This window comes from Acanthochromis polyacanthus, chromosome 13 (assembly GCF_021347895.1).
Source record: "Acanthochromis polyacanthus isolate Apoly-LR-REF ecotype Palm Island chromosome 13, KAUST_Apoly_ChrSc, whole genome shotgun sequence".
Classification (NCBI taxonomy): domain Eukaryota; kingdom Metazoa; phylum Chordata; class Actinopteri; family Pomacentridae; genus Acanthochromis; species Acanthochromis polyacanthus.
This window is the reverse complement of record NC_067125.1, coordinates 12372634-12399951: the sequence shown is the minus strand read 5'-3', so window position 1 is coordinate 12399951 and position 27318 is coordinate 12372634. Positions and strand designations below refer to the sequence as shown.

Genomic DNA, 27318 nt, shown 5'->3' with positions numbered 1-27318 from the left:
CAGCAAAACTGATTGCAATAATGGAAATAAAAGGCATTTAAAGATTAATTCAAGGCTGAACCAGTCCATTATAGTGTTTTGGTCATTTGTACTGCTTTATTTCTGCTCAAAACTTTGTGTTGGCTTCTATTCAGTATGGTTTATTGGTTGAAAGCGCATTTTAGAAATTTGGCTCTTTTTTTGGACAAATCTGCAATGTTTGTGACAGATCAAAACAAACTAATTATTACTACAGTAGCAACAAAAGACTGAACATGTGTATGTATTTGATTATTTATACAGCTAAAAACTTGTTATAAATTTATATATTGAAAATGAGCATTTCATGTTGTTCATAATGAGGTTAAAAAATTACCCTGGTTGTGGTATTTCTGTTTAAAGCCGAATAATTGGCCGTAATATTATGTCTAAGCATTTTTTTATACATATCTAACAACATTTTTCTCATTGGGTAATAAAATAGTAGAATTTAATACATCTTCTACTATGTTTATCTGTCTGTTAAATGCACCTCACCTCTAGTAGTGTCAGGATTAGCCCTCTGTGCCCTCCATAGGTAGGCTGCAGGCTTTTGGGTGTGTGTGCACAGACTGACAGGTAGAGAGCTGCCGTCTCTCGGTGAGTTGCAGGCAATGCAGCGAACAGATTTACGGTAGCAATATTCCGATATGAGACCCACAAAAACAGAATAACTATGTTCACATAACTTGGGCCCAGACTTGGAGTTCGGCAGTGAAAGTGGGCGAAGAGACCGCAGGAATTAAACGGGAAATTCTGCTGTCAGCTGGCCGGGAAAAGCCGATCACACCGCCCGGCTTCCGGGGATTCAGGGGCCGCATCGGTTGAGGGCAGACGTCGGTCGGTAGCTCGGGGGGAAGACGGGCGAATTTTCACATCATCGCCGACATCCACCTCTCGATTTCAGCCACTTTCGAGATGTCAAGAAAGCTACAGAGGACAGAAGTCTGCGCCGACTGCAGTGCGCCAGGTAGGGGGGAGGAAAAAAACACAAAATAGACCATTGTGCTGGAACAATACGTCGGTGGGGCGACATCGTGGGACAACAGGGCCGAGGTTGCTGTCACTGTCAGCGGGTCCGCAGAGCAGGAAAACGGCCAGGGCTCCTAAGCATCGTTTAGGCCCAAAATAAACAGTGAAAAATAGGCGTGTTATCACAACGGGGAATATCTTTAGCTTAACAGCTGCTGAACGTTGATGTAACTCATTGAGCAGCCTGATATTTGTTTATATGTGACCGAGACCATATGTGAGGACGAGCAGTTTATTTGCTGCAGTGGAAGATGAGTGTCAGATTAATGCTGCCTTCCTACTTGGAGAGACGTTTGTTTTGATTTTTGTGACCGGGGACAGACTTCCTAACGCGTTAGCTTAGCTTGGCTAGCGAGCTAGTGATTTTGAATCACTGTGCCACTGGCTGTTCTTAAGACTTTAGCTTCAGCTGAATGTATAAACATACAATATCAGGATTATATTTAAAAACGCTGGTGACTTGCTTTAGGCTTTTTTGCTTTAGGGTTTTGTGAACCTAACATACTTAGCTTAGCTGCGACGTTAGCTACTTTAGCTAACTTTTGCTAAACGGCAAGTTAATGCCAAGCTGAATCAGCTAACGCCTCAGCTAACAGCCAGTAGTTTTAACGACATCTGCCATAAGTTTTTGGTATTTACAATAAATTATGGAAAAACCATATTCGGGAAAAGTTTCTATTTGTTTAGCTTGCTTATTTCTTCGGATTTTTTTTGTCTTCTCCACAGTTTACACATTTATTAGTCACTAATGCTGAAGAAGCTGACGAGTGAATTAACTGGAAAGCTAAAATGGAACAGTCATCATAATCCAACATACGACTGAAAAGAAGTAAATTCACAGAAGCAAATTCTCTGAAGAGACATCTTAAAGGGGATATTTAGCCTGATCCAACAGGAACTTGAAAAGAGTAGGTCCAAACTTATCAGATAAGAATCATATGTGATCCATACTGTGAAGGCCAGAGGCATCTCCACTACAATGAGCATTTATTTTGAAGGTTAGATTTACCTGGTTTGGTCCCATCTGTGTTGTGCATAGTAAGGATAGAGGTGATGCCAAAACAGGGCTTGGTGTTCCCTCCCTTTCCCATGCCCTGCAGCCTCACATGCACTCGTGTTTAGTTTGAAGCACTTGATCATTGGTGATCTGGTGTGTTGCTTGCATCCATTCATGTGTACATGTAATAAGACAGCTGCTCCCTCTGATTATAGCTGTGTATGTGTCTGTACAGACTCTTAGGGTTCAATACCATCCTAGTTACACTCAGGGACTGATTTATTACCTGCTGTTACTATACATTTACTTTCATACTTCAGCACCAGTGTTTCTTGTGTCCTCTTAAAAGCTTTTTCCACTTAAAAATTCAACTAGCATTGACCAGGCCCAATTAAACCCCTTCCCTTGATTACAGTAGCAACTTACAGAATAATTAATGTGCTGAGAAATTAATCCTGTTTGGGGAAAAAAGGAAAAGTGCTGTAAGACAGTACTGTGTTTACATGGATTTCCTCAGACAAAATTGTTTATTTTTTTTAATGGTGGGTGGCTTGTTTGTGTCAGCGTACCTGTTACTAGCTGTGTGTTTCTTCTACCACCATCAGCCCTCTGCATGCAGCCCCTCCTTACGACGACGTGCACACACGCAGTGCATTCTGCAAAATGCTGACCTAGCCACTGGTGACAGGCCACCTCCCTACTGCCCAGCTTTGTGTCCTACTAGGGGATAACTCGATGGCATGGCTACAAAGGACGACTGATACTCCCATTTCTAGCCAAGCCTCAGGAGGCTTTAATGTCACACCATGGCAATCTGCACAGTTTATAGCAACAATGAATCATGTCGTCATGATAATAAACTCTTTATTGAGCACAGATGCAGTTGTCTGAGAAACGGAGACTCTTGTGAAAGTGTTCAGAAGCAGTTTCACAGTGATGCTGAATCCATATGTTTTGTTAGATTATCAATCCCTGCTGTTGATGCTGCAACATGTTTTGTAAAATCTAAAATGTTAGAGTAAATAAAAAAACTATGCATATAAAATAAATTAACCAAATAGTTACCTGAGCCCACAAGTGGTCTGACTATTATTAAATTATACTGCATTAAAGTGGCTATTTGCAGCTGTGAGATTACTCCAGTGAAATATGAATCAGCCTATGATAAGATTAAACTAACCTGTTACCAGTTGAAATATGTAAGTGTGTGCTACTGCAACAAGAGCTTACCGCATTTAAAATGCTCTAAGTTACCATTAATACTCATTATTGCATATTTATGCAGGCTCAAGTGACACTTATAAAAACAAGTGTCAATACCGTATTTATGAATTAGGCTAACTTTAGGCAAAATTATGTCATGCTGCAGGTTTGGCCAATTCAGCACTGCTAACAGTCTATCCAGGTCGAACAGCGTAATGGTGTAGCCTCGTATTGATCCAGTGGGCCGAGCAGATAGACAAGCCTGTGGGAGTTTTTATATTTATTACACAGATTAAGGAATTAAATTGCTGCAGTCCGGCCTTTAAAGCCTATGGACTACTGTTCTAAACTAGGCTATAGCTCTTGTCAAAGCCATTTTGCATTTGCTGCTACTTTTTCTGCAGGCAAAAAGACTTAAAGCGTGTCAGTTCATTTGATGATGGACTATTTTAGCTCCATTAATACCCTAAGCCCAGACAGTTTTATCCCAGCCTGAGAGCAACTAATGCAGATAATAGATATGTGTGTGTTTGTGCATGAATCATGTGGATGCAAGTGTGGAGAGAGATGCTTGTTTTCATATTGCAGGCCGTGTTAGTTGTGAGCCACTCATCCCATCAGGGTCCTGAGGGTGTAAATATGACCCAGGCTCTCTGACTCTTCAGTGTCAGAGCACTGACAGTGGCTTTTGCTGCTTCCCTTCATGTCCTCACCTCATTCACACACTTATTTCTTCCTATTTAAAAATAAGTTCCAGGTGCTCAAAGAAGTGAATCTCTCCTGAGGCCTTTAGACATCATTGCAATATTGCACCAAATAGACTAAAACAAATACCAGATGTTGGTATGGAAACGTCAGACACTGTAAGAAACCAGCAACATTTGCTGAAGCTAGTGATGCAGCAATTGTCTTATTCCAAGCTGCTTATGACTGAAGGATCAGAGCTTAATTGGTGTGTGCATGCTTGTAGAAGCATTCACATTTTGAGACTATATTTTATCAGAATGTATTTTTTTGTAGTTTTCCTATACTATAATGTTTAGCAAAACGTCTGCTGCCTTGACTCTGACTTGGCTTTGACCTTCAGCTGCACTTGCTGCCCGTTGTTGGTTACTTTTTGTAGCATGCTGAGATTTTAAATACGTCTTATCCAAAGCCTTCCACTGGTAGATGCCAGCTCACAGAAACTAGCTAGTAATTTGTGTATCTTTCGTTGATATAATACTGACAAAATAGCCATAGTAAGATATCAATGTTAACAATTTTCACATCTTAATGCTGTAAATGATTGTAAGGCATTCAGTCATTATAAAATTCAGTGGTCTTAATTGTCCATTCTTTACAGTGACTCAGCATTTGTTTGAAAAAAATATCTTAATTACAACCCTGTTGTTTTAATGCAGCTGTTTTGATTTATTGCTGAGGTGCATATCCTGCTTTGCTGTTAATGTGCATTCTACAAACAACTGCACATTGGCTTGAAAAATGTTCAAGGCTTACAAAGTTTTAATGGCCACGCTTCACTGATCTTAATGCTTAATGCTGTTATTCATCATGTGTGCACATGCATATCCATGGATTCATTAAACACTAATAAAGGAGCATATGTGTGTAGAGAATACACGTTACTGTGGAATAATGGCACCATAGCAGTACAGTAAACTGTAAATTAGACCACCGTCTTTATATCATATGCATAAGCTTTAGAATGCAGAACTCAGAGTTGGGGTGTTAGTGCAGCATTTACAAAGTGGACTGTTATGATGAAGCACTTTCTTTGCAAGGCTGAAGTCTGTCACACACAGTATGTTTACAAAGACTGTAATGCCATCTGTCTATCTCTGTTTGCCTGTCAGATCCGGGCTGGACCAGTATCAACCGAGGGGTCCTGATCTGTGATGAATGCTGTTCGGTCCACCGCAGCTTAGGCCGCCACATCTCCGTCGTCAAGCACCTGAGGCACAGTGGGTGGCCTCCAGCACTACTGCAGGTAAGACTGAGAAGAGAAGAGTAAGAGACGAAAAAAATGGAAATATGGAAGGGCTCGTAAAATACAAGCAAGTATGGTATCCAATGCTGAAAATAATGCCACAAAAAGGAAAGACTGGTGTAGGAATCTGACTCAGCACAGAGGATGTGAATCCATTCCCACAGTTTGTGTGGCTTCTGCCCTGTGAATTTTAAATTCTATGCCTTTCCGTTTTTTTGTTCATAGCTAAGTATGTCTGGTGTTGTCCGTTTTTGTTTGTGTCAGTCTGTCCAAAATACAGGTTGAGTAGCTCCATGTTGCCTCGGCTTTATTCTGTAATTAAGAAGCCATGAAATGAGTGTGGGAGTTTTTTTGGCTGAATTGGTTCTATAACCAGTTTTGATTCCAGCGTTGAACACACAAACAGATTTGCATTAGGGATGCACTGTGGCCTTACTTAACAAAATGTGCTCCATCATCACTGAGTCACTGCTGTGTGTGTGTGCATGTGTGTGCTTCAGATGGTTCAGACCTTGGCCAGTAACGGGGCCAACTCCATATGGGAACACAGTCTCCTGGACCCTGCTCAGGTGCAGAGCGGTCGTAGGAAACCGAACCCCCAGGACAAGGTCCAGTAAGTATCTTCCCTGCAAGATGAAAACACAGAGAAAAACAGTAAAACACACACAAACAGAAATTATTGTCCCTCTCTGAATGTAATTGGTGTTTTCAGTGGTGCAAAGGAATTGCACCCAATTGTTTCTTAATGCTCTCTAAACAGTTTTCTTAAAGCAATGGATCACCTTCCTAATGAATATTGTTGTGCTTGCGTAGAACCTTTAGTATCACTAAATATAAAATAGGGTTTGCCTGCTTGGTGTTAGTGCTTTTTGGTTTATGGCTATGGGAGAGTCATAAGATCGAGAATTGGGTACGGAGGAAAAATATTTGCTCATTTCTTTCACATTACACAAATCTGGAAATGTAGTGTACACAGCATCTTAAAAGTTACTGCATCTTACATCAAATTTATGTGTTTGTAACACAAGCAGGGCAGTAGTAGTAACCCATCAGGTCTGGTTTATTATGGAAATCAACTGTCCTCTACTGTGGGGAGTTTCTATATTATTCAACAATGTTTGTAATTATGAAGTAAAATGGGCAAGAACCTTAGTCTCACCTCGCTCAGAAAGAACAATGTTGCTGGCGTCTAAGCATTGATTGCAGAATTTTCATTAGATGAAAGAATAGGTGGGCTTTTTCTGTGATTTTTACTCGGCACAAAGGATCAAGAGGAGAAAGAGAAAAGTGAAATCAAAGCACAAACTGCTTCTCAGTCAAAATACAAATCACCTTCCCTGTGCTAGCAAAAAATAACAAAGGTTTTTGTGTTTGTGTATGCACTACAGGGCTTTTTGCAAAACAAAGAATCCACAGTTATCAGAAATAAAGCTTAATGCGCCCGGTGTGCTGCGTTTTCATGCATAAATTGTGACGGCATGTATTTATCCTCGCATTAACTTGCTGTCTTTTCGAAGGCCTTGACCTGTGCTAACCATCTTACCTTCTCCTGTGCAGTCCCACCAAGTCAGACTTCATCAGAGCCAAATACCAGATGCTGGCATTTGTGCACAAGCTGCCCTGCCGTGACGATGATGGTGTCACTACTAAGGATCTCAGTAAGGTAAGAGCTCTCAGTATTTCACAGCAGCAGAGAGATATTTGTGCCTCGCTGGTGGGCAAGATTTTTTGCAAGTACAATATAATATAATTTATAGAGAAATTATTCTAAATTTAAAGAACACTTTAGTTTGAGGTAGCAAAAATCTATTTCGTCCTCGATAAATTTATTCCTGTGTTTTCTGTTATCACTGATCACATAAAACTAATCAGTCACAACATTAAAAGCGCTGAAAACAATTTCTGTGATAATGGCATCTGTCAGAGAGTGAAATTTGTTGCGTGTCGCATGAAGTTGAAGCCTTAGAAGCAGGAAAAAGGGGCAGGTGTAAGGGTCTGAGTGACTCTGATGAGGAAGAAAGAGTGATGATTGTGTCAAAGCATCTCCAATACAGCAGGTCTTGTGGAGTGTTCCCAGTATGCAGTGGCTAGTGTCTGCTGAAACTCGTCCAAGAAATGAAACCTAAATTACCGACAGGGTTATGGACAGCCAAGGCTCAGTGATGCACATGGGGAAGGAAAGCTGGCTTGTGTGGCTTGATCACACAGAAGAGCAACTACAGCACAAACTGGTGGAAACCCTCGTGCTCCTGTGATAGAATTGTGTCAGAACGAACGATGCTTTGCTGCTTGCAGTGTGCGCCAATGCTGACCCCTGTCCACCGCTGATAGTGCCTACAGTGGGCACATGAGCATCAGAACTGGACCATGGAGCACTGAAAGAACGTGGTTGGTCTGAAATCTGTTGCTGGGGAAACCTTGGGTCCTGGTGAATGGGGGTGCTACTTTGACGTGTGTCACCTACTTTAACATTTCTACAGACCTCGTACACCTCTTACTGTCAGCGGAGTTCCCAGATGGCAGTCGACTCTTTCAGCAGGATGATACAGCCTGCCACACTGCAAACACTGCTCAGAAATGGTTCCAAATTCACCTCGCTATTTCCAGGACTTTAAACATCAGCTGCTAAGGTTTTGGTTCCTGATACCTCAGGAGAGATCTTGTGGAGTGTCTGCTTTATTTCACCAGAGCTATTTCAGTGGCACAACACAATATTAGGCAGGGAGTTTTAATGTTGGGGTTGATTGTTCTGAGGGCACAATGATGACTCAGTTTCACTCATTTCCCCTCTCAATGTCCCTGCCCAGTGTTTTCTAGCTTTACATTTCTGCACTGTGCACTCTCAGGTTTGCTGAGTTCTTTTTTGATCTACCATAATGCTAGGCTATCAGGAAGTAGTGCCAGTAGTGTTATTAGTTACCTGTGCACAAATATAACTCCAAACACAGCAGAGGGGTGCGCTGTAATGAGTTCAAGTTAATTAGTCCATATGGACGTAGCCATACTGTAGAACAGCATGTCCAAGCACAAAGGTTGTTTCATTTCTAAATGCCGATCGGAGACCTTGCACATAAAGTCGTACATGTGCGCTCACACAAACACATGCTCACTCGCACTCATAAAACTCCCTAGCAGGAAGTGATCTGAATGACGCAGCAGGATGTAATAATGATCTCCAGTGCTGGGGAGCTCCCCTGGACTAATAAAGGAATTCTGCCTGTTTCTGTCTCTCCATGATGTTTAATCTTTATACATCTAACTCTGTGTTTTTTTCCCCCCTCTCTCTCGTCTTTCTACGTGTCATCTTTTTTTCCTCTTTTAGCAACTTCATTCGAGTGTGCGGACGGGGAGTTTAGAGACGTGTCTTCGGCTGCTTTCCCTCGGCGCTCAGGCCAACTTCTTCCACCCGGTCAGGAAAAACCTTGCTGACTCATGATCTAACATTCAGCCATGCTGTTCAGTTATTCTCTTTATGTGAGACCTCCAGTTTTGATTGCCTTTACGTGCGTGTCCACCTAAACCTCCAGGAGAAAGGCACTACCCCGCTCCATGTTGCAGCCAAGGCAGGCCAGATCTTGCAAGCAGAGCTGCTAGTCGTGTACGGTGCAGATCCTGGGGCGCCTGACATCAATGGACGCACACCCATGGACTATGCGAGGTACAAGACTATACAGTTACACAGATGACTTTCAAATAAAGGCTCAAATCAAATCATGTTGTTGGAACTGACTGATGGAAAAAGTAAAACAGAATAATTTGTGTGTGTGTTTTCCAGGCAGGCGGGCCATATAGAGCTAGCAGAGCGTCTGGTGGAGTGTCAGTATGAGCTGACAGACAGGCTAGCTTTCTACCTATGTGGCCGGCGTCCAGGTAACCCAATGCACCAGTCTGTGTGTTCACCTCACATGCCCTTAAACATAGCAGATGACCTCAGGAATGTAGTGTAGTGTTTGTCCAGTAATGATCTCTCCTCTCCTCTCCTCTCCTCTCCTCTCCTCTCCTCTCCTCTCCTCTCCTCTCCTCTCCTCTCCTCTCCTCTCCTCTCCTCTCCTCTCCTCTCCTCTCCTCTCCTCTCCTCTCCTCTCCTCTCCTCTCCTCTCCTCTCCTCTCCCTCTATAGATCACAAGAATGGCCATTATATCATTCCTCAAATGGCAGACAGGTATGAACCAAGCGAATATCCTTTTCAGTCATGTTGATTCTAAACACCCTGTTGCACGGTGTGGTTTGATTGCATGTAATAATCTGTATTGGTGTACTCGCAGCTGCCTAGCTTGCCATTTTTCTGTGACTGCTTCGTTTCACTGCATCTCTCCGGCATGGATTTGTTGACCCCGCTGTAGTGTAGTGTTCTGACCACAGGGTGGCACCGTAGTATATGTCACTCCACCCATGAAGTAGTTAAATAAAGGAGGTCTTTGGCGTCTTTATTAAGCTGGCTGTTTATTGTAAAATCCCGTTACTCCGATGAGTTAGATGCTTGAATTGTGCTTGGTGTACTAATGCCGAACTGGAGGTTTGATTTGAGCGATGCAGAAGTGCACAGTCAGGCCGTGATAAATCAACTTCTGCATGACTTGGCACAGCTTCTTTCAAATATTTAATGGGCCCTGTTTTTTTCCCCAACTGTAACTCAAAAAAATTAGTTTCACAAATGTTCTGCAGCTAAACCAAACGCACCTCAAAAGCCGTTTGTTACTGAAGTGGGTCTTACTTCTCAGCTGCCGTCTAACTCCACCTGCATCTGTTCTGTTCTGGTGAATGGTTCTTCTTGATAACAACAATTAAAGCTGTTTTGATGTGGCTTCTCTTCCCCTTCCTTCCTTCTGTCTGTCTGTTTCTTCCTTTTTCTCACTCGTTTTCTGTTCTCTCCATTTCGCTGCGCTTGGTGGAGCCAGAGCTCGTCCTAAGTGCCCGACACAGAGGTATCTTTACTTTCCTTGTTCCTTTTCTCCAGAATCTCTTCCTCCATTTCAGGCCCCTCTCTCTCTGCTACCCAGTCTTTGTGTACTGCCGTGTTGTATGTCAGAATAGGGCTCCCTCTTGAGTGGTTTTGCAGAGGGAAGAGTATTTGGCATTGAACTGTTATTGCTATAAAACAGAACTGTACATTTTGATCAGAAGAAAGAAGGAACAGAGTAGGGAGTAGTTTGAAAGGGCCTTCAGTGAGCCCAGTGTTTTTGTGCTCAGGAGAATCAAAGCAGGCATTTCAACTTTTGTGAATCACACATAAACATGTATTGTAGACAAAAAAACAGAAATTGTCTGTAATCAGTCTGTATAGCCTTTAACGTAAAGCCCTTTCATGTCTTTGTGATCAAACATTGTATACGGCAACATACAGTTAAAAAAAAAAAAGGTTCTGATTGTCATAAGTCGCCATTAGATCAAGCTGTCTTTATCTGACACCCAACACATCTCACCCAAAATGTACCCGCCCTCTTCCCTCTTTCTTGCAAAACATCCTTCCCACCTCCTCACCTCTCGCTCCCGTCTCCATCTCTGTATCTTCCTCACTCCCCGTCTGTCTCTTTATTCCACTGTACGTCTGCGATACCTCTCTGATTGTGAACTTCTGTGTTTTGTCTAGCCTGGACCTTTCAGAATTGGCCAAGGCGGCCAAGAAGAAGCTCCAAGCGGTGAGTTGTATCCTGCGATTCACACGGCTTATTGTATGTTTACATTGCAATTCCACTGGCAGTCAAGGGCAAAGACTGTGTCAGATTATAGACAGTGGATTGAGATGGTTTTGTTCAGTTTCTGGAAGTAATGTAAAAAGATAAGGTCTTTGTTGGAAAGAAATGGGCAAAGTTGGTTGGTGTAACAGCCAGATTTTCTGTTCCTCGCTGAAATAATGTTTGTTCTCTCCTGGGCCATCTGTCAAGCCCCGCAGAATGCTTGTAATTCAGAATCTGATGATCGCTTATCAACATTTGAAGGGCTTAAGTCATAAATCATGACAGCTTTAGTAAAAGAAAAAAAAAAGTGTGATGGTTGAGTGAAACTGGGAGAGCATGCCAAGTGTAATCTTAAAAAATCCTGTCCAGATGTCTCTATATCATTCTGTTTTTTTCTACTCACCCTTGCTTCCACACTCATTTGCGTTGCTCTAATAGTATGTATGTAGATAGGCATGTAAGAATTGACATTTAATGTATCTGGGGTCAATGTGTGTGTGTGTGTGTGTGTGTGTGTGTGCGCGCGCAGCTCAACAATCGGCTGTTTGAGGAACTGGCGATGGATGTCTACGACGAGGTGGATCGCAGAGAAAATGATGCAGGTGAACGTCATCTCTGCTCTACTCATTTCTTTATATCCTCTGTAAGGTAGAAATATCTGTGTGTGTAAGTGTGTGTTTTTTGTCTTTTTCCCGATATGGAATAAAAGTTCATGTTCACAACAAAGGGGAGATGTAGCGTCACAGTGGAACTGACGCAAACTTTGACAGGAAACCAAGGGGAAGAGAAATAGATGTGCAGAGGAAGAAAATAAGCATTGAGACAATAGAGAGTGAATTTGAAGGACAGAGCGAGGAGAAAAGGAAAATGACTGCAGAAGAAGAAGGCCAAATGTAGAGAGAGAGTGAGGGAGGAGGAGAGTCGGAGTGAGGAAGCGCCTCACAAATTCTTGAGTCTCTCTCCTCCTCCTCCTCGGTTCTTTTCCTTTTTTCCTTTTCTTCTCTCTCTTTCCTTCAGTAACAGCAACAGTGAAAGCGTGCTTTTTGACAGAAGCACCACAGGTAAGTGGCAGGGATACACACATGCATACATGCAGACACACACACACACACACACCAGCTGTACACAGTGGGCGGTCACAGAGCACAAAACAGCTTCACTGTACTTTGTTTATGTGTGGGTGGATGGACTGGACGTTGGATGTGGGTGGCTGCGCATGCTTTTAGTCAAAATGATCTTGTTGCTTTAATATAAACTCAAGCACACACACTCAGACTTATTTTTTGCTTTATGTTTTTGTCTCCAGTGTGGCTTACAACCCAAAACCACAGCACTCTGGTAACAGAACGTAGCGCCGTCCCTTTTCTACCCGTCAATCCTGAATATTCTGCCACGCGCAACCAGGTAAACACACTGCACACACACTCATGTATGCACACATGCATGCATATACCATGCATGTTTGGCTGCTCAGTCTCCTGCAGCACATACTAACCTGTAGACAGTAACTAAAGTGAGGAAAAAGAAGAGAGAAATGCAAAGAACCTGCAAGGGAAAAGACAAAATGAAACCTGGTTCCATCTCAGACAAACTGACAGTGTGTGTTTGAAAGGAAGCCGAGAATGAGTGTGAAATTAGCAAGGGATGTTCTTCAGCTGTGAGAGAGAGCAATCCTTGTGCCCCCTCCTCTTTGCCTCACTCTCTGTGTGAGAGAGAGAAATCCCATATGTCCACTCGCATAGTTTCTCTTCGTCTGTGCGGCTCATTGGTGTAAACACTGACTTTAACAGAAGCGTACACATACAGAAAAAAAAAAACACCCACATCGCCACGTTTGCTCTGCCTTGATTGGGCAGTTTGCTGTGGTCAGGAACTGCTATTTATTCATGGTGGAAGACAGAAACAAAACACGGCACACATTTAGAGTTGAACTTTTTACCTCACTTTGTCTCCCGCAGTGGCGTGTTCTGAATGCATCAGCTTGGATCATGATTCCACTCTGGCAGTTTGGAAGAAACTGACCTTTTTGCTTTCTTATACGGATGCCAGCATGCTAGCCTAATTGTACGGTTTATGTTTCTTTGCACGTGTTTGTGTATGTGTGAGCACAGCTGGGATGGTGTCCATTGGAGTGTGTGTATTACGAGAATGACTATGTTTTTCCACAGCACATGTTAGTTGACCACAGTCGTCACTCAGGCACTGAACCGCTGAATGTGGGCTACATTGTATTGGTATTCCACATGGCTCATGATAGAATTTTACAGACTTTTTACCGAATGTCAGACAGTCATGCCATTGCATACATGTGTTTTAATAATAAGTGCTAATTCCTGACTCGTTCTTCTCTTAGGGCCGGCAGAAGTTGGCCCGCTTCAACGCTCGGGAGTTTGCCACGCTCATCATTGACATCCTTAGTGACGCCAAAAGGAGACAGCAGGGAAAAGGTCTCAGCAGCCCCACTGGTGAGACTGGAAGGAATGGGTGGACAGATTAGGATTAGGGATTAACACTTTTCTTTTCTTTTTTTAGAAAAAAGTAAAAAAAAAAAAAAGTGGTTTGGATACATGCCACATTATTGAATTAGACTAATACATTTCTGTACAACAGGAAACTTTCAAGCTTCATAACATTTCTGCTGACATTTTCGAAGCAACTGTGATTCTAGTTGGTGAATTAGAACCAATCCAACAATTTGAAGTTACATTGTAAATCAGGTCAAGTGTTAAAACTGCACAATTATGGCAAAAAAAATCAGTCAAAATCAAACTAATCACAATTATTTTGATCATACTGAGATCACAATGGCCTTTCCTTATTATTTATTGATTTCTGGGCAAAATATTCTTATTTTACTTTCACATTCAGATAAACGGAGCTCTGCCTTCACTGACATGTTGTGTGACAGCCCTGTAAATGTAAAAATCTTTTCATCTAAATTCAGCTTGAAATAACGATCTTCTCCTCCTGAATTAAGCATATTTTTAGAGGCAATAAAATTGGATCCAAAACACCTCACTTACTGAACATCTGCCTGTCACTAGACGCAACAATTTGCTCATGCTCCCTTAAGTTAGATGCTAGCTAGGCGGTGGTGCACAGAGACAACTCCAGTCTCCCCACTTAGTGACTGCAGTGCAGCAACTCAGACAGGTGCAACAATGACTTTAGAGTCAAAAAAGGTGTTCTTATTAGCATAGTGATTCTATTTACCTGGGATGTTTTCTAACACTAAAACTATAAACTGTGATTAATAGTTGATAAACACTGCGACCTGACCGGATTGTATATTTTTGAGTAGAGAAATTTATTGTTTATTTTCATTGTCAGGTAATTTTTTTTCTTTTCTGTTAAACCTTCATGCAAATCTGCAGTGGGAAAGAAAGCTGGACTCAGTCAGCGGGGTTATTAGTTTGAGCCTCTTCAAAGGAGACGTGTAAATAAAGAGAAGGGTTGATATGAAAAAAGTGTATTAATTTTGGTCATTTTAACCTTTTTTATCCAGACCCACTGGATCTGGGAATTGATGATGACCAGCATGACTATGACAGTGTAGCTTCTGATGAAGATACAGACAGCGAGCTGAACATCCAGAACAACAACAACGCACAACGGAGCAACCGTGCAAAGGTATAGTACCTGAGCAAGCACTATCTTTTTATAGATCCAGGCTACATTTCACCACAAGCACACCTACCACCAAGATAGCTTTAGTAAAATCCAAATTGTTGTTTTTTTTTTTTTTTTTCAACAAAATTTACTAATTCACAAATGTCATTTTTACATGATACTTAACAATTCAGTCATTTTCCTCCCACCTGATCTCTAAATGTGTTACCGAAGCAGCTGTATTAGCTAGCAAAGCTTCTCCATTGTATCCTCTTAAATGACTGCTTCTCCCAGCATGCTTTGCGGGGAAGTGGCCAGTCAGGGCTGCCACATAGTTCCTGAGTGACATCATCAGCTATTCTGGGTCCTTGTCAGAGAGGCATTGTTCATACAGAGAGAGTGAGTGTGTGAGAGGGAGGAGAAGAGGAAAGGGAGGAAAATAGAAAGGGAGGAAAAAATGGGGAGAGGTAGAAATGACAAAGAAAACAACAGCTAAACCAGTAACCATCATATTTTCCTGTAGACACATTTAGCTCACTCTGCAAAACTCTGACAAAGAGCAAGTTAGAGGTTCCCCTCCCATCTCCATATGAGGATTAAAGAATTGTATGGCCTATTATTAAGCAAGAGAATGAAGTAGAAGTCATTTATGTAAAATGTGGATGAATGATCAACACAGATCTTTGAAAAGCCGTGTATGAAAGATGTTTTTAATGGTTTAGTTTTAGGGAGTGGTAGAGGGATGAATTTGAACAGGCTTCAGAGTCACAGGAAGTGGGGGAGGACAGTGTATTGAAAGTGAGAACTGAGGCTCTACTGTCCATATGTGGGTGATCCAGCCCTCTTCCTCTCTCACAGCCGTAAGGACTGTTTTTACACGGCTTAAAAGGCATCAATTCATAGCATATATCCTCACATTACCTCTGCATAAAGAGCCGCACAAATTACACTCTGATATCAGTACAATCCTCAGAATCCCACAACCTGGTGGCGGGTTTAAAACGCATGTTTTTTTTAAACAAAATGACACTGTTTACCAATGCCAGAAACAGACTGACTTTATAATACTGCTTGAACGTATCACATGTGACATACGGTTCTATGAGGAAGAGCAAGTTGTTGTAAGATTCAGCGTGGTAAAATATCATCCAAAATTAGATGTGCAGAGCGTGTGAAAAGCACAGGTTGTAGAGATCGTAAAACATTTTTAAAGGCGTAGTAATTTAGCGAATCTATAGCATGTGGAGCCCCATTTTTTTGGAATATTGGTAACATCTGTGGACACGTTTTATACATTTTTATAACATTGTAGCCATGTCATAGTGCACAGAATTGAGTTCGCTCTACTTCTAGTCATGGCTGTGCTGTTTTTGTAGATGTGCAGAACTTTATAAAGCAGAGAAGAATGAGGCAACATGTGACAGGAGCAGAAACTACTTGGAGATCAGAGGGTTAAATTAGAATGTATGATTTATATATCACTGAAGGTAATGACTCACAACTCCCATAATGTCAATTTCCTCACTTTGTTTTTTTCTTGTCCGTCTGTCTGTTTTTCTACCTGTACGTCCACCTGTCCATATGTCGTATCAATTCAGAGTATGGACTCGTCAGACTTGTCAGACGGTCCCATCACCCTGCAGGAGTATCTGGAGGTAAAGAAGGCTCTGGCCTCCTCAGAAGCCAAGGTGCAGCAGCTGATGAAGGTCAACAACAGCCTAAGCGAGGAGCTCCAGCGGCTGCAAAAGGAGGTAGGGAGTATGGAGGGGAGCAGTATGAGAGGATGGGCAGGGAGCAGCCAGGCAAATGAGAATCTTAGTGGCAGAAGACAGTTAAGGAAAGTGGCAGAGAATGCAGAAATCCGGGCGTAAGACATATAACAGTTACATTCTTTTTGTGTGTGTGTGATTGTATTGCCTTTAATAGACAGGAGCAGTGAGATAGACGGAGAGTAGAAGTGACATACAGTAAAGGTGTAGCCGGCTGGGAATGAAGCTGCTTGATGGCACACGCTCCCTAACCACTTGGCTGTCAGGATGGCTGTCATTTGACATTTTATTTAATATTAGTGGAAAGCATCAGGGAATCTGGAAGAGGCAGAGCATGACAGGATGCAAGAAAAGCTGAGTTGTTTATTAGAAAGATGAAGGAAGAGCCTAAAACATAGAAGATGGAATATAAAATCAGATAGCTATGATATATTAAAGAACACAAGTGACAAAGACAGCTTGGTAAAAGAGAAAGGACAATTGATTCAGACAGAAGCAGGGCAAGATGATGGAGAGACAATTGAATATATTATTGTCTTTGCAAGTTGATTTTTTTTTTTTTTTCTGACAGGGTGTCATTTTCCTTCACTGCTGTTTCTGGAAGATGTATTTGGTGACAGCTTACACTGTTATCTAGAAGCTAAGGCAGACGCCATTCTCATGTGAAGCTTGGGTGCTCCAAATAGCCATTGCCATTTTATTTGTCATTCCTAGTTTAGTTTTGATAGCGCTCATTTGTTTTTCATCGTTGCATCTTTTGGTTTGCTGTAGATCATTGTTGTTAGCTTACTGTATTAGTGGCTGCCAGTGTCGGCTTATGTGACCCACGGTTCATTCATGTGTTGTTTTTGGCACTTCACAGAGGATTTAGTGACCGTTTGAGGCAAACATGCATTTTCCACGAGCAAACACTTGGGAACATAAACTGCAAATGACAAATAAGGGCGTCAAATTAGGTGGTAGTTAACAGTACCTCAGTGTAAATGAGCCTTCATGTCCCCTCGTTGACCCCTGAGGGCAGCCTTTGTGTATATATACTGTATATATACGCAAAGATTGTCTTCAGGCATGTACTTTAGCCTTCCATCCCCTTTCCTGAAGTCTAATCCCTGCTTATTGAAGTGTATTTACAACATATCCCACCTCCTTCATCAGTGACTCATATGAGTTGAAATGTGAAGCCTTTTTAAAGAACCTGTGATTATGGATGCTTGTTTTTGACTCTTCAGTTGACCCCTCCCCCCTTCCCTTCAACCTCCCCATGTTCCTCCTTCCTTCCATCCCTCCCTCCATCCTCTCATCCCTCCCTGCTGCCTTCCTCCTCTCCTGTAGATCACCCGGATGCAGACAGAGAACAGTGCGCTACGGGGGGGCCAGCAGGCTGGGGGAGCAGCTGGCCATGGGGTAGGGGGGCCTGGTGGTGGAGGGGGAGGTGGGGGAGGTCACTGGACAGGGGGTGTGATGCGAGGAGGAATAAGTGCAGGAGGACTGGGTGGGTTTGGACAAGGAGCGGACCCCCAGGGGCTCTCGGTGCCCTCCTCAGTCGCCCCCCACTCACATCCCCACCGGAGGGAACGGCAGGCCTTCTCTTTGTACATACCAGGGGCAGCCCCTAGCCCCACGGCCCATGGTCCCCCAGCCCTGGACTCCCTGGCAGCCCGCCTGCAGCCCCTCAACACACCCAGCGTAAGTTAGAACCCCCGCCCCCCCCATCTGGCCCCTCTCCACTTTCCACCTTCCTTTTGGTGGCCCTGATTGGCTGTCTCCAGCCTAATTAATGGGTGGTAGTCCAATCCTGATCTCTCTATTTTCCCTTTCTCTCTCCCTGCATCTCAGTTCCCGATCCTTCTCTTTGAAAGGTCCAGTTGTGCATAAACCCCAAGATCAAAGTGTTTAGCTGTGTCCAAAAATGATTTGACCCTAAGTCTGACAAAGGGAGAAATGCAGAAGTGTGACCTGAAGGAGAAAGATGAAAAAAATAAATAATTGTCGTCTGTTCTGTTGCCTTGCAACGCATCTGATGCTCCGTGCTCTAGCCTGCTCTGCACCTTTTGACCTTTTCAACTCTTTTTGACCTCCCAGTTAGCTCTCCTGTTGCCGGACAGCTGCTTAATCTGGAGATGCTGGGATCACACACACACACGCATGTGCACGCACACAATCAGAAGTATATTTCCAGTTTGACCGCTACATTTGGAAAAATACATCTTGACAGTTTTTTTTTGTGTGTTTCTGATACTGCAGACAGTCAGGTGACCAGTTTAGCAGTATTTAGCATTTAGCAACGTTCACAAAGCTGCACTATACAAACACACAACCACTCACCATCACAACCAGCCTCTCCCAGTCTCATGGAGACCGCCATGGACAATAAGATGGCGTGCACTTCACCATCTCTTTACACAAAGATTTACCTGTGTGTCTGTTTTCTTCCTGTCTGTCTCTTCACCTGTCTGTCCTTTGCTCACTGCAGTGCAGCCGTGCATCCTCTGGATGTAAGCATTCTGTCTGTCATTGCATTGTTTGCCATTTCATCTTAAATGTAGGAGTCTCCCACACTAAATCACTTCTGCTTATTATACATTCTAGTCTTGGAGATCAACATTAGTCTTAAGTATGTGGCTAGTGATTTTTTTTTTTTTTTTAGCTGCTGTGTGATCACCAGATAGTTTAGTTGACAGTATTCTTAGAATTGTATTGTTAGATAACTGTAGTCCTGATTGAATGATGGGTGAGCTGCTGAGTTGATCTGGCGCTGCTCTCACTGGCTCGTTCATTTTCTTTTTCTGCTGTTTATGAAAACATTTCCTCTCTCTGTCCCCACACTCTTTCTGTCCCTGCCCATTTCATCTTCCATCCATCTCTTCCTGCTGCTCTTTTCTTTCCTTCTCCCTCTGTTTTTGCTCTCATCTCTGTTCCTTCATCTCTGTCCTCCTCTCTCCATCCTTGTGGACCTTTGTCTCTCCAGGTAAGGAAGGGTAGTACAGGGGGTCCATCGTCATATGGAGGCCAGCATTTATCTGGATCTACAGAGATGGGGAGATACATGGTGAGCCGTTGCTGTTTTATCTATTTGCTTATCTTCTGACCTTTATGATTGTGCACTCAATTCATTCAGGAATCTGAGATTGTACTCCTGTATGTTTTGTGAAATCAGTCTTCTGCAAACACTACAAGGGTTCTCTTGCATTTCAGTTCTGGAAAATCCCTCACATCTGGTCCAGACCACAGATGTACTCGTATTACTCATTTGGCAGCACATTTGGAACGTTGCCCAATTGTTTTTTTTTTTTCTTTTCTTCAGATAAACAGCCAGAGTAAATCAAATTCACAGAAAAGCTGCTGAACACTTCTGATATATATGACATTAGGTGAACTCCAGTGTAAATCATTGCATTTAAATGGAAGGTAATGTGTGATCTTTGTAGAAGGAGGCATCCTTGAAGCTCTGCAGAAGTGAGCAGCACAGGAGGTTGAATGATGTGATAACTGTACTGAGCTGGTGTCTGTCTCCTTAGGTCGCTAAACCAGAGAAGCATGGCAGCGGCACTGACAGTGACTATGACAACACACAAACATACGACCTCTCGCTAAGGTCAGACTCATTGCAAGTTGTTGTGCACACACTGCTGTTATTGTTGATTTTGTTACTACAAAAATTCTAAAGTGATGGATCTTCACTAACAGTTAATAATAAGAAACAGAGGGCAAGCAGACACTCTGTTAAGATGCTGAACATTCCGTGATTATACTGCAAAATGTCATCTGCAGCCTTTCATCTTTGATACATAGTGTTAAAGTACATCTCTATGTTCATCTTCCCAGTATGGGCCGCAGCAGTGAGGAGGAAGGGCGTGGCGAGTCTGAGGAGGGAGGTGGCGGGGATGCAGGGGAGCCAGACCCCACCCTACCCTGCACAGAGGACGTCATACTGAAAACCGAGCAGGTGACCAAGAACATCCAGGAGCTGCTCAGGGCTGCTCAGGAGTTTAAACACGACAGGTGAGTGGTTGACAGTAACTGGAAACATTCTGTTTGCTGTTTCCTATAAAATAAACCCACTAGTTATGTTTTATTAATGTAACAGAATTACTGTTGCAACAACACATCATCAGTAGGGTAAAACTAACCTGTCTCACGACGGTCTGAACCCAGCTCACGTTCCCTATTAGTGGGTGAACAATCCAACGCTTGGTGAGTTCTGCTTCACAATAATAGAAAGAGCCGACATCGAAGGATCAAAAAGCGGCGTCGCTATGAACGCTTGGCCGCCACAAGCCAGTTATCCCTGTGGCAACTTTTCTGACAGCTCCTGCTTAAAACCCAAAAAGTCAGAAGATTCGTGAGGTCCCACTTTCACGTTCTGTATTCATGCTGAAAATCAATGTCAGCATGTCTGTGTGCAGCCCCGAATTTCTAATCGCACTACTAAATAATGAACGAGAAAGTAGTAGAAATAAAGTAACTATGCATCTGTGATATCTCCAACTGTTTGTGTACATGTCTGCAAGGGTGTGTAGTCCTGTACAGGATCAACACAAAAAGAACTCACATTTGCATCAGTAGCAAGAACTGCTTGAAATTCTGTTACATTTACAAACAAGGAAAGCACTCAGAGGGCGCAGGACTCTGCCAGAGCTGCTCAGTCGTTGTATAATCTCCGACGGATAAGTCCTGATCAGTTCGCAGCGGCGGATTTATAGAAGAATCTCAATCATGTGATCATCAGCAGGCAGCTGATGTCAGCGTTCACTTATCATAGTTACAGTGACGCCGTGCTGCTATCTCACAATGACACAGAAATCTTTAACAAATCTGTGGATCCAGACTATAAGCCGCATCACTGCCAAAATCACCAAAATCTAATCAGGTGGTCCTTGTATCGTTTCTGACCTTCTCTGAAAATTTAGTCTAAATCCAGTATTTCTTTTTTTGAGTAATGTTGTGCACAGACAAATAGACGGAAGGACAAACGCATGCCGATCGTCATATAGCTCCGCCACGTTCCTTGACAGAGTTATGATTATTAACAGCTGCACAGCACAAACACAGTTGTCTTGATCCCACTTAAAAAGGCTTATTTTAAAAATCCATTCTTCATTTAATTTCTACTTCTTCTCTGGAGTCGGGTTGCGTTGGCAGCAGGATGAGCATATTTGTCCAGATGTCCCTCCAACAAACAAGCTTTCCAACTTCTCCTTGGGTATCCCAAGACATTCCCAGACCTGATTAGAAATATAATCTCTCCAGAATGTTGTGGCTTACAGTAAACTCATTCTGGCTGCTTCTATTTGCATCAATTGCCAGTCCACAAGTCCGTCCCCAAGATACTTCACTCCTCGCTCCCGTTGTCCACTCTTAGTGGGCTTCAAAGCTTTGCACTAGTGGTTGTGGAGATAAGGTTTAAAATGTCCAACATGAACAAGAGTATCATTTAGCAATATGCAGTCTTGTTGCCTCAGTCAGTGTGTACATGACTAAGTTAAAAAACTAATTTTCTCCTCAGCTTTGTTCCGTGTTCTGAGAAGATCCACTCTGCGGTCACTGAGATGGCTTCACTCTTCCCCAAAGTAAGTTCCCAATAGCTTTGTTTGCTTTCTCTTTGTGTATCTCTTTTTCCTCTGTCTTCTCTCTTTCTCTGCCTTGATCTGTTTACATCCTCCGTCCATTCTTCACAAGGGGTGAGTTTTAATTGCCTCCATCTCTCCGTAGCGCCCGGCATTGGATGCAGTCCACTGCTCTCTCCGCCTCTTGGCTTCCAGTGCCTCGCGGCTGCAGGTGGAGTGCCGTAAGGCGGCGCCCTCGGAGCCCGGCGCCCCCGCCGTGGACTACCAGCTCCTCACTCAGCAGGTCATCCAGTGCGCCTACGACATCGCCAAGGCTGCCAAGCAACTGGTCACCATCACCACCCGCGAGAAGAAACAGTGACCCAACAAATGCCTAGATGGAGAGGGAAGAGGGAAAGGATCAATGCACAGGGGGGGGCTTCTGGGAGAGGGGGAACTGTGATCACACTACAGGTGGGAGGATGAGGGAGGGGGAGTGACTGGGAGTGTAACGGACACGAAGAAGAAAAGAAAAGTTTGGACAATGCATGGAGAGGGAAGCAAAAAAAGAGTTGATTGTTTGATATGAACACTACAGTGAACAGAAAAAAAGGGTAAATTCTACAAATGTGGAAGTGAAAGTAGGGAAGGACGAGTGGAAGGATCCAACATGGGAACTACAGCTGCAGCAACGTTAGCAAACCGTTGGAATCGGATGTGTATAATGAACTGCTTAAACTGTGAGAAGCAACTACAACGGTGGCGATGTACAGTGGACCGGATCCCGAAATGTTACCGCTTTATTTATTCTCACTTGTCACTCGTCGTCCCTCCCTCTCCCCGTTTACGCGAAACCGGGGAGGGAGGTTGTGTGTGTGCTGCGAAAGAGGGAAGTAGATGAACCAACCGTGGCATTCTCCACACCATCTCCGTCCTGTGAGGAGTCGGGGCGTTCCTCCTCTCCTGTCCTCTCTGTCATTTGACCCTCTGTCTCTTCAGCCTGAAACGAGGTCCCTCTGTTCCTCTACGCCGGCCCTGTCAGGATGAGCAGGCGGCGCAGAGAAGGACCTCCTGGAATCCATCGAACTCCACTCCACACCCAGGCTCTCAGATGCTTCCACCTGGGTTACCTTTTTCCAACCCGTCACCCCCCTCCTCTTGTTGGTGGTACACAGCATGATCTGGCATGTTTTTATTTCTCCTTTCCTCTGTCTTCTTTTTCTTTCCTTTTAAGTTTTTTTTTTTGAATGTGCAGATCGGATCGGTTTGCACCTCCTGAGGACAAGAATACCTTTTTTTTTTTTTTTACTGACTTACGAAAACACTTACACTGGAATAATTGTGATTTAATGTTATTGTTTATCATGCCTGTTGTTGTTTTTTTTATTGATAATTTTACTGACTGTCATTTTGATTTAACTGTTTATGTTTATTTCATTGTCTCAAATATGATTCTTATTTAGTGGAATAGGGAGACAGTTGGGAGTACGTGTCAACCTCTTACTGGGATTTAAGTAAACATGCACACATAAAAAAAATATCTGTGAAATGGTCCTCGACATTTCTCAAGATCTCCCTTTCTGGGTGACAGTTGAGGTTTTTTTTTTTTTCGTGTTGTGGTATGTCTTGAGGCCAAGGGGGGTTGAACAGTTGCCAAAGGAGAGAGTGCGTGTTCGGGGACATTTGTCGTCGGTTTTGATTTTTCTGTCAGAGCGGAAGCCCCTTGGTGCATTATGACAGTACCTGGATCAAAATGCTCGTTTTTTTTATGTATCCTCAGCTGTCTTTTTGCGCTTGATTTATCTTACAATTTGCCTCATTTAACAGAGCCAGTGGAATCATCTCAGAATCAGCCTCGTAATCATTTTCGCAGTGCCAAGCAGGATAAAAGAAACATTCGGTCCCGTCTGTGTGTGAGGATTAACCCCTGCAGTCTTCCTCGCAAGCTAATTTACGCTTATATTACACAGCAGCTATTATTTACATGCATGCTCGCAAACGCTGAGCCCCGTTGGGTTGACGCGACATACCGGTATGTTGCAGTTAAGCTTTAAGTAGACCTGTGGAAAGCATCGGATCTGGCAACCTGGAAAGTGCACATGGCCAAACGTTTTTATCTCTTTTTTTTAATGTGGGAAGATATGCTCATTTGCAATAGATTTAGCCATCTCAAGTGTGCTTGGTTTTAGTTTGCCATGTATTATTTTCTCTTTTAAAAACTGTCTGGCAAGCACAATCGAGCCCACGCGCTGTTTTCCAACTTCTCCGTCACGGCCTGTTGGCATTTCAAGCTCTCTGTCTCTGAACTCAGCCAACAGGAGACAGCTTTGGGAACAATTTTCTGTTAGAAATGTAGCGCATTTAGCCTACTGAACATTTAAAGCTCGCTGTACTGTGCCGAACAAATATGGATAAACCTGTAACTAAAGATTCAGGTTGCATCTAAAAAGTTCTTCCTCGCTTCTGAAGGACTGTCCTGTTTTAGCTGAGGGTCACCACTACTCCTACTTCTGTTACTCTACCATTGATTTCTCCAAGTGTTTGCAGCTTTATTAGGTCTTGCATTGGTCTAATCTGCAGTCAGAAGGCTTCTGCGCATTAATTACTCACTTGAAACGTTGAAGGGTGAGATCAAACAGCAGTTGCATCTCATTTTTTTGTTTCGAATCGCTGCCTTTTAGCAAGAAACTGCCCATACTTCGAGCTCATACCAGACCACCCTCAGCATTTCCCCTCCTACTTTATTCATGCTTTGTTTTTTGTTTTTTTTATCCTGTGATCATTATTTGGGAGCTCTAACTATCTGTCAGTCTTTTACATAGCTGCACACGTCTCCTGTGCTTTGAATCATGTCCAGAAGACTCTTGAAATGTATCATTGTTTGATATTGAATGCCTTTGCACATCATCGTCGTCATCGTCATCTCTCGTTTGACAGGCTTGAGTTCCAGCGATCTTGTGCCGACTGCTGAAACAACAGAAATACTCCACACACAAAGACACACACACACACTCACACATGCAGGGGCCAGTCCCTTCGATCATGATTGCCCAAGTTTTAGAGTAGAGCCATATATATGAACATATATTTTCATGCTATATTTTATACTAAGCTATATGTTAGGGTTATGTTTGTGAGATGTTTATCTCTTATTTGTTTTGCCTAAATGGGCTTCAGGCTGTGAGATCTGTTCGCCAAATCTTCATTCAGCTCTTAAGTCTTGACACCTGATGTACTTGTAGATATTTTAAGTGTTGTGAGTGTGGTTATGCTGTGGTATTAGCCTCCTACGTAGACATATTGTACATATTAATGATCCTACTAGAATCCACAGGCAGTGACGAGTGAGTACAACAGATTGATGGAGGCGATTACTGAACAGCGTGGTCTTAGTTGCACTATTTTCAAACACCAGCTGGGTGAAGTAGGATCTACATTATGTACTGCACTCTCCCAAAGGTCTTAGTTCAAGTACATTAGGTGCATGATGCAGGATTTGATTTGGGATAGGTAAGTGGGACAGGTCTGAAGCGTACTTTGGCTTAGCACTACAGTCATCTCAAAAACGGCAGGAGGAGGGTCTCAAATGCACATGGCCTAATCCTTCCCCGGAGTTAGCGGACACTACGTCTGGTGCCTCTAGTGTGAATGTTTAAAGCTTCCCGTCAGTTCATGTCACACTTGACAGACTTTCTACGCCGTCATTATGTCCAGAATTTAGCACATACTTTCCCAAATCCGACACACGCCCTGAGCTTATCAGTTGGACCAAGTCATGCACAAGTACAAACATTCAACTCGCAGCCAGAATCCTACAAACACAGACACACTCTCTTGATTCTCAGCCGCAGCAGTGCACTGTGGCGCGTACTGTTGCTGTCCCTGTGTTTCTTCACAGTGCTACATTTTGGGAGATGGGTGACGGGAGAGTTATCTTTTAACAGAAGACGTTAAAAACTGTATAAAGTAGAGAAAACAATGACTTAAAAAGGTCAATCGTAATGGAAACTCATAAGCTGTACATTTGTAATAAAATAATAAAACAATTTAATTGTCTTGGGTCTGTCTGCATTTGGTTTCTGTGTGCGCACGCTCACTCTAATGGAGTGTTTTGCCACGTGTAAGGACAGTTTTAATCGAGGCTAAATACCAAAACCCTTAACTCTAAATGGAAACATGTTAACTAATAATAATATCACTGGATCTTGCATCACGCTCGTATAATTAAAACTTTTGTATAGTGTTTTTATTGTGGTTCAGTTGACTCAAACTGGTAAAAATGTTGTCAGGCAAAGGCAATAATTTCACAATCACCAAAACCTTCTTTTCAGCCGTCTTTTACTTAGCTTGAGATTAGCAGGATTTAACTGTTAAGTGCCACAAAAAACAACAAGAAAAGCACTCAGCGCGTTGTACTCTGCCAAGGCTGCTCAGTAGAATCATTTTCGGTGGATGAAATCTTAATGAAATTTGTGGCAGAAATCACGGCACCATAGAATGTGGCCATTTAATATACAATCCAAAAATATAAACGCAACACTTTTGTTTTTGCTCCCATTTTTTATGAGATGAACTCAAAGATCTAAAACTTTTTCCACATACACTATCACCATTTCTCTCAAATATTGCTCACAAATCTGTCTAAATCTGTGATAGTGAGCACTTCTCCTTTGCTGAGATAATCCATCCCACCTCACAGGTGTGCCATATCAAGATGCTGATTAGACACCATGATTAGTGCACAGGTGTGCCTTAGACTGCCCACAATAAAAGGACACTCTGAAAGGTGCAGTTTTGTTTTATTGAGGGGGGGTTCCACTCCTCTTCAATGGCTGTGCGAAATTGCTGGATATTGGCGGGAACTGGTACACGCTGTATACGCCGATCCAGAGCATCCCAAACATGCTCAATGGGTGACATGTCCGGTGAGTATGCTGGCCATGCAAGAACTGAGATGTTTTCAGCTTCCAAGAATTGTGTACAGATCCTTGCAACATGGAGCCGTGCATTATCCTGCTGCAACATGAGGTGATGTTCTTGGATGTATGGCACAACAACGGGCCTCAGGATCTCGTCACGGTATCTCTGTGCATTCAAAATGACATCAATAAAATGCACCTGTGTTCTTCGTCAATAACAGACGCCTGCCCATACCATAACCCCACCGCCACCATGGGCCACTCCATCCACAACATTGACATCAGAAAACCGCTCACCCACACGACGCCACACGCGCTGTCTGCCATCTGCCCTGAACAGTGTAAACCGGGATTCATCCATGAAGAGAACACCTCTCCAACGTGCCAGACGCCATCGAATGTGAGCATGTGCACACTCAAATCGGTTACGACGAACTGGAGGCAGGTTGAGACCCCGATGAGGATGACGAGCATGCAGATGAGCTTCCCTGAGACGGTTTCTGACGGTTTGTGCAGAAATTCTTTGGTTATGCAAACCCATTGTTTCAGCAGCTGTC

General features: G+C 43.1%; 1 protein-coding gene across 2 annotated transcripts; it reads left to right on the top strand.

The window, feature by feature from the left end:
• Nucleotides 1-538: 538 nt before the first annotated feature.
• On the top strand, nt 539-25898 carry git1 (G protein-coupled receptor kinase interacting ArfGAP 1). 2 transcript variants are annotated; one of them, XM_022207891.2, is made up of 21 exons: nt 539-988; nt 5107-5240; nt 5741-5853; nt 6798-6903; nt 8563-8649; nt 8768-8898; nt 9016-9110; nt 9360-9402; nt 10139-10165; nt 10831-10879; nt 11448-11520; nt 12225-12322; nt 13272-13383; nt 14424-14548; nt 16126-16278; nt 17629-17982; nt 19265-19345; nt 19815-19891; nt 20122-20298; nt 21803-21866; nt 22009-25898. In XM_022207891.2, the coding sequence occupies exons 1-21, from the start codon at nt 937-939 to the stop codon at nt 22222-22224; spliced, it is 2367 nt and encodes a 788-aa protein (XP_022063583.2). In that variant the 5' UTR covers nt 539-936; the 3' UTR covers nt 22225-25898. The 2 variants fall into 2 exon arrangements, with proteins under 2 accessions (XP_022063583.2, XP_022063585.1); XM_022207893.2 differs by lacking the exon at nt 17629-17982 and having other exon boundaries at nt 544-988.
• The last annotated feature ends 1420 nt before the right edge of the window (nt 25899-27318 follow it).

What these genes read in the sequence shown, in the direction of transcription:
- git1 (XM_022207891.2), top strand. Translation starts at nt 937, where the DNA reads ATGTCAAGAAAGCTACAGAGGACAGAAGTCTGCGCCGACTGCAGTGCG. An exon ending in GGCCTCCAGCACTACTGCAG is followed by an intron (nt 5,241 to 5,740) that starts GTAAGACTGAGA and finishes TGTGTGCTTCAG; the next exon opens with ATGGTTCAGACCTTGGCCAG. An exon ending in CCTATGTGGCCGGCGTCCAG is followed by an intron (nt 9,111 to 9,359) that starts GTAACCCAATGC and finishes CTCCCTCTATAG; the next exon opens with ATCACAAGAATGGCCATTAT.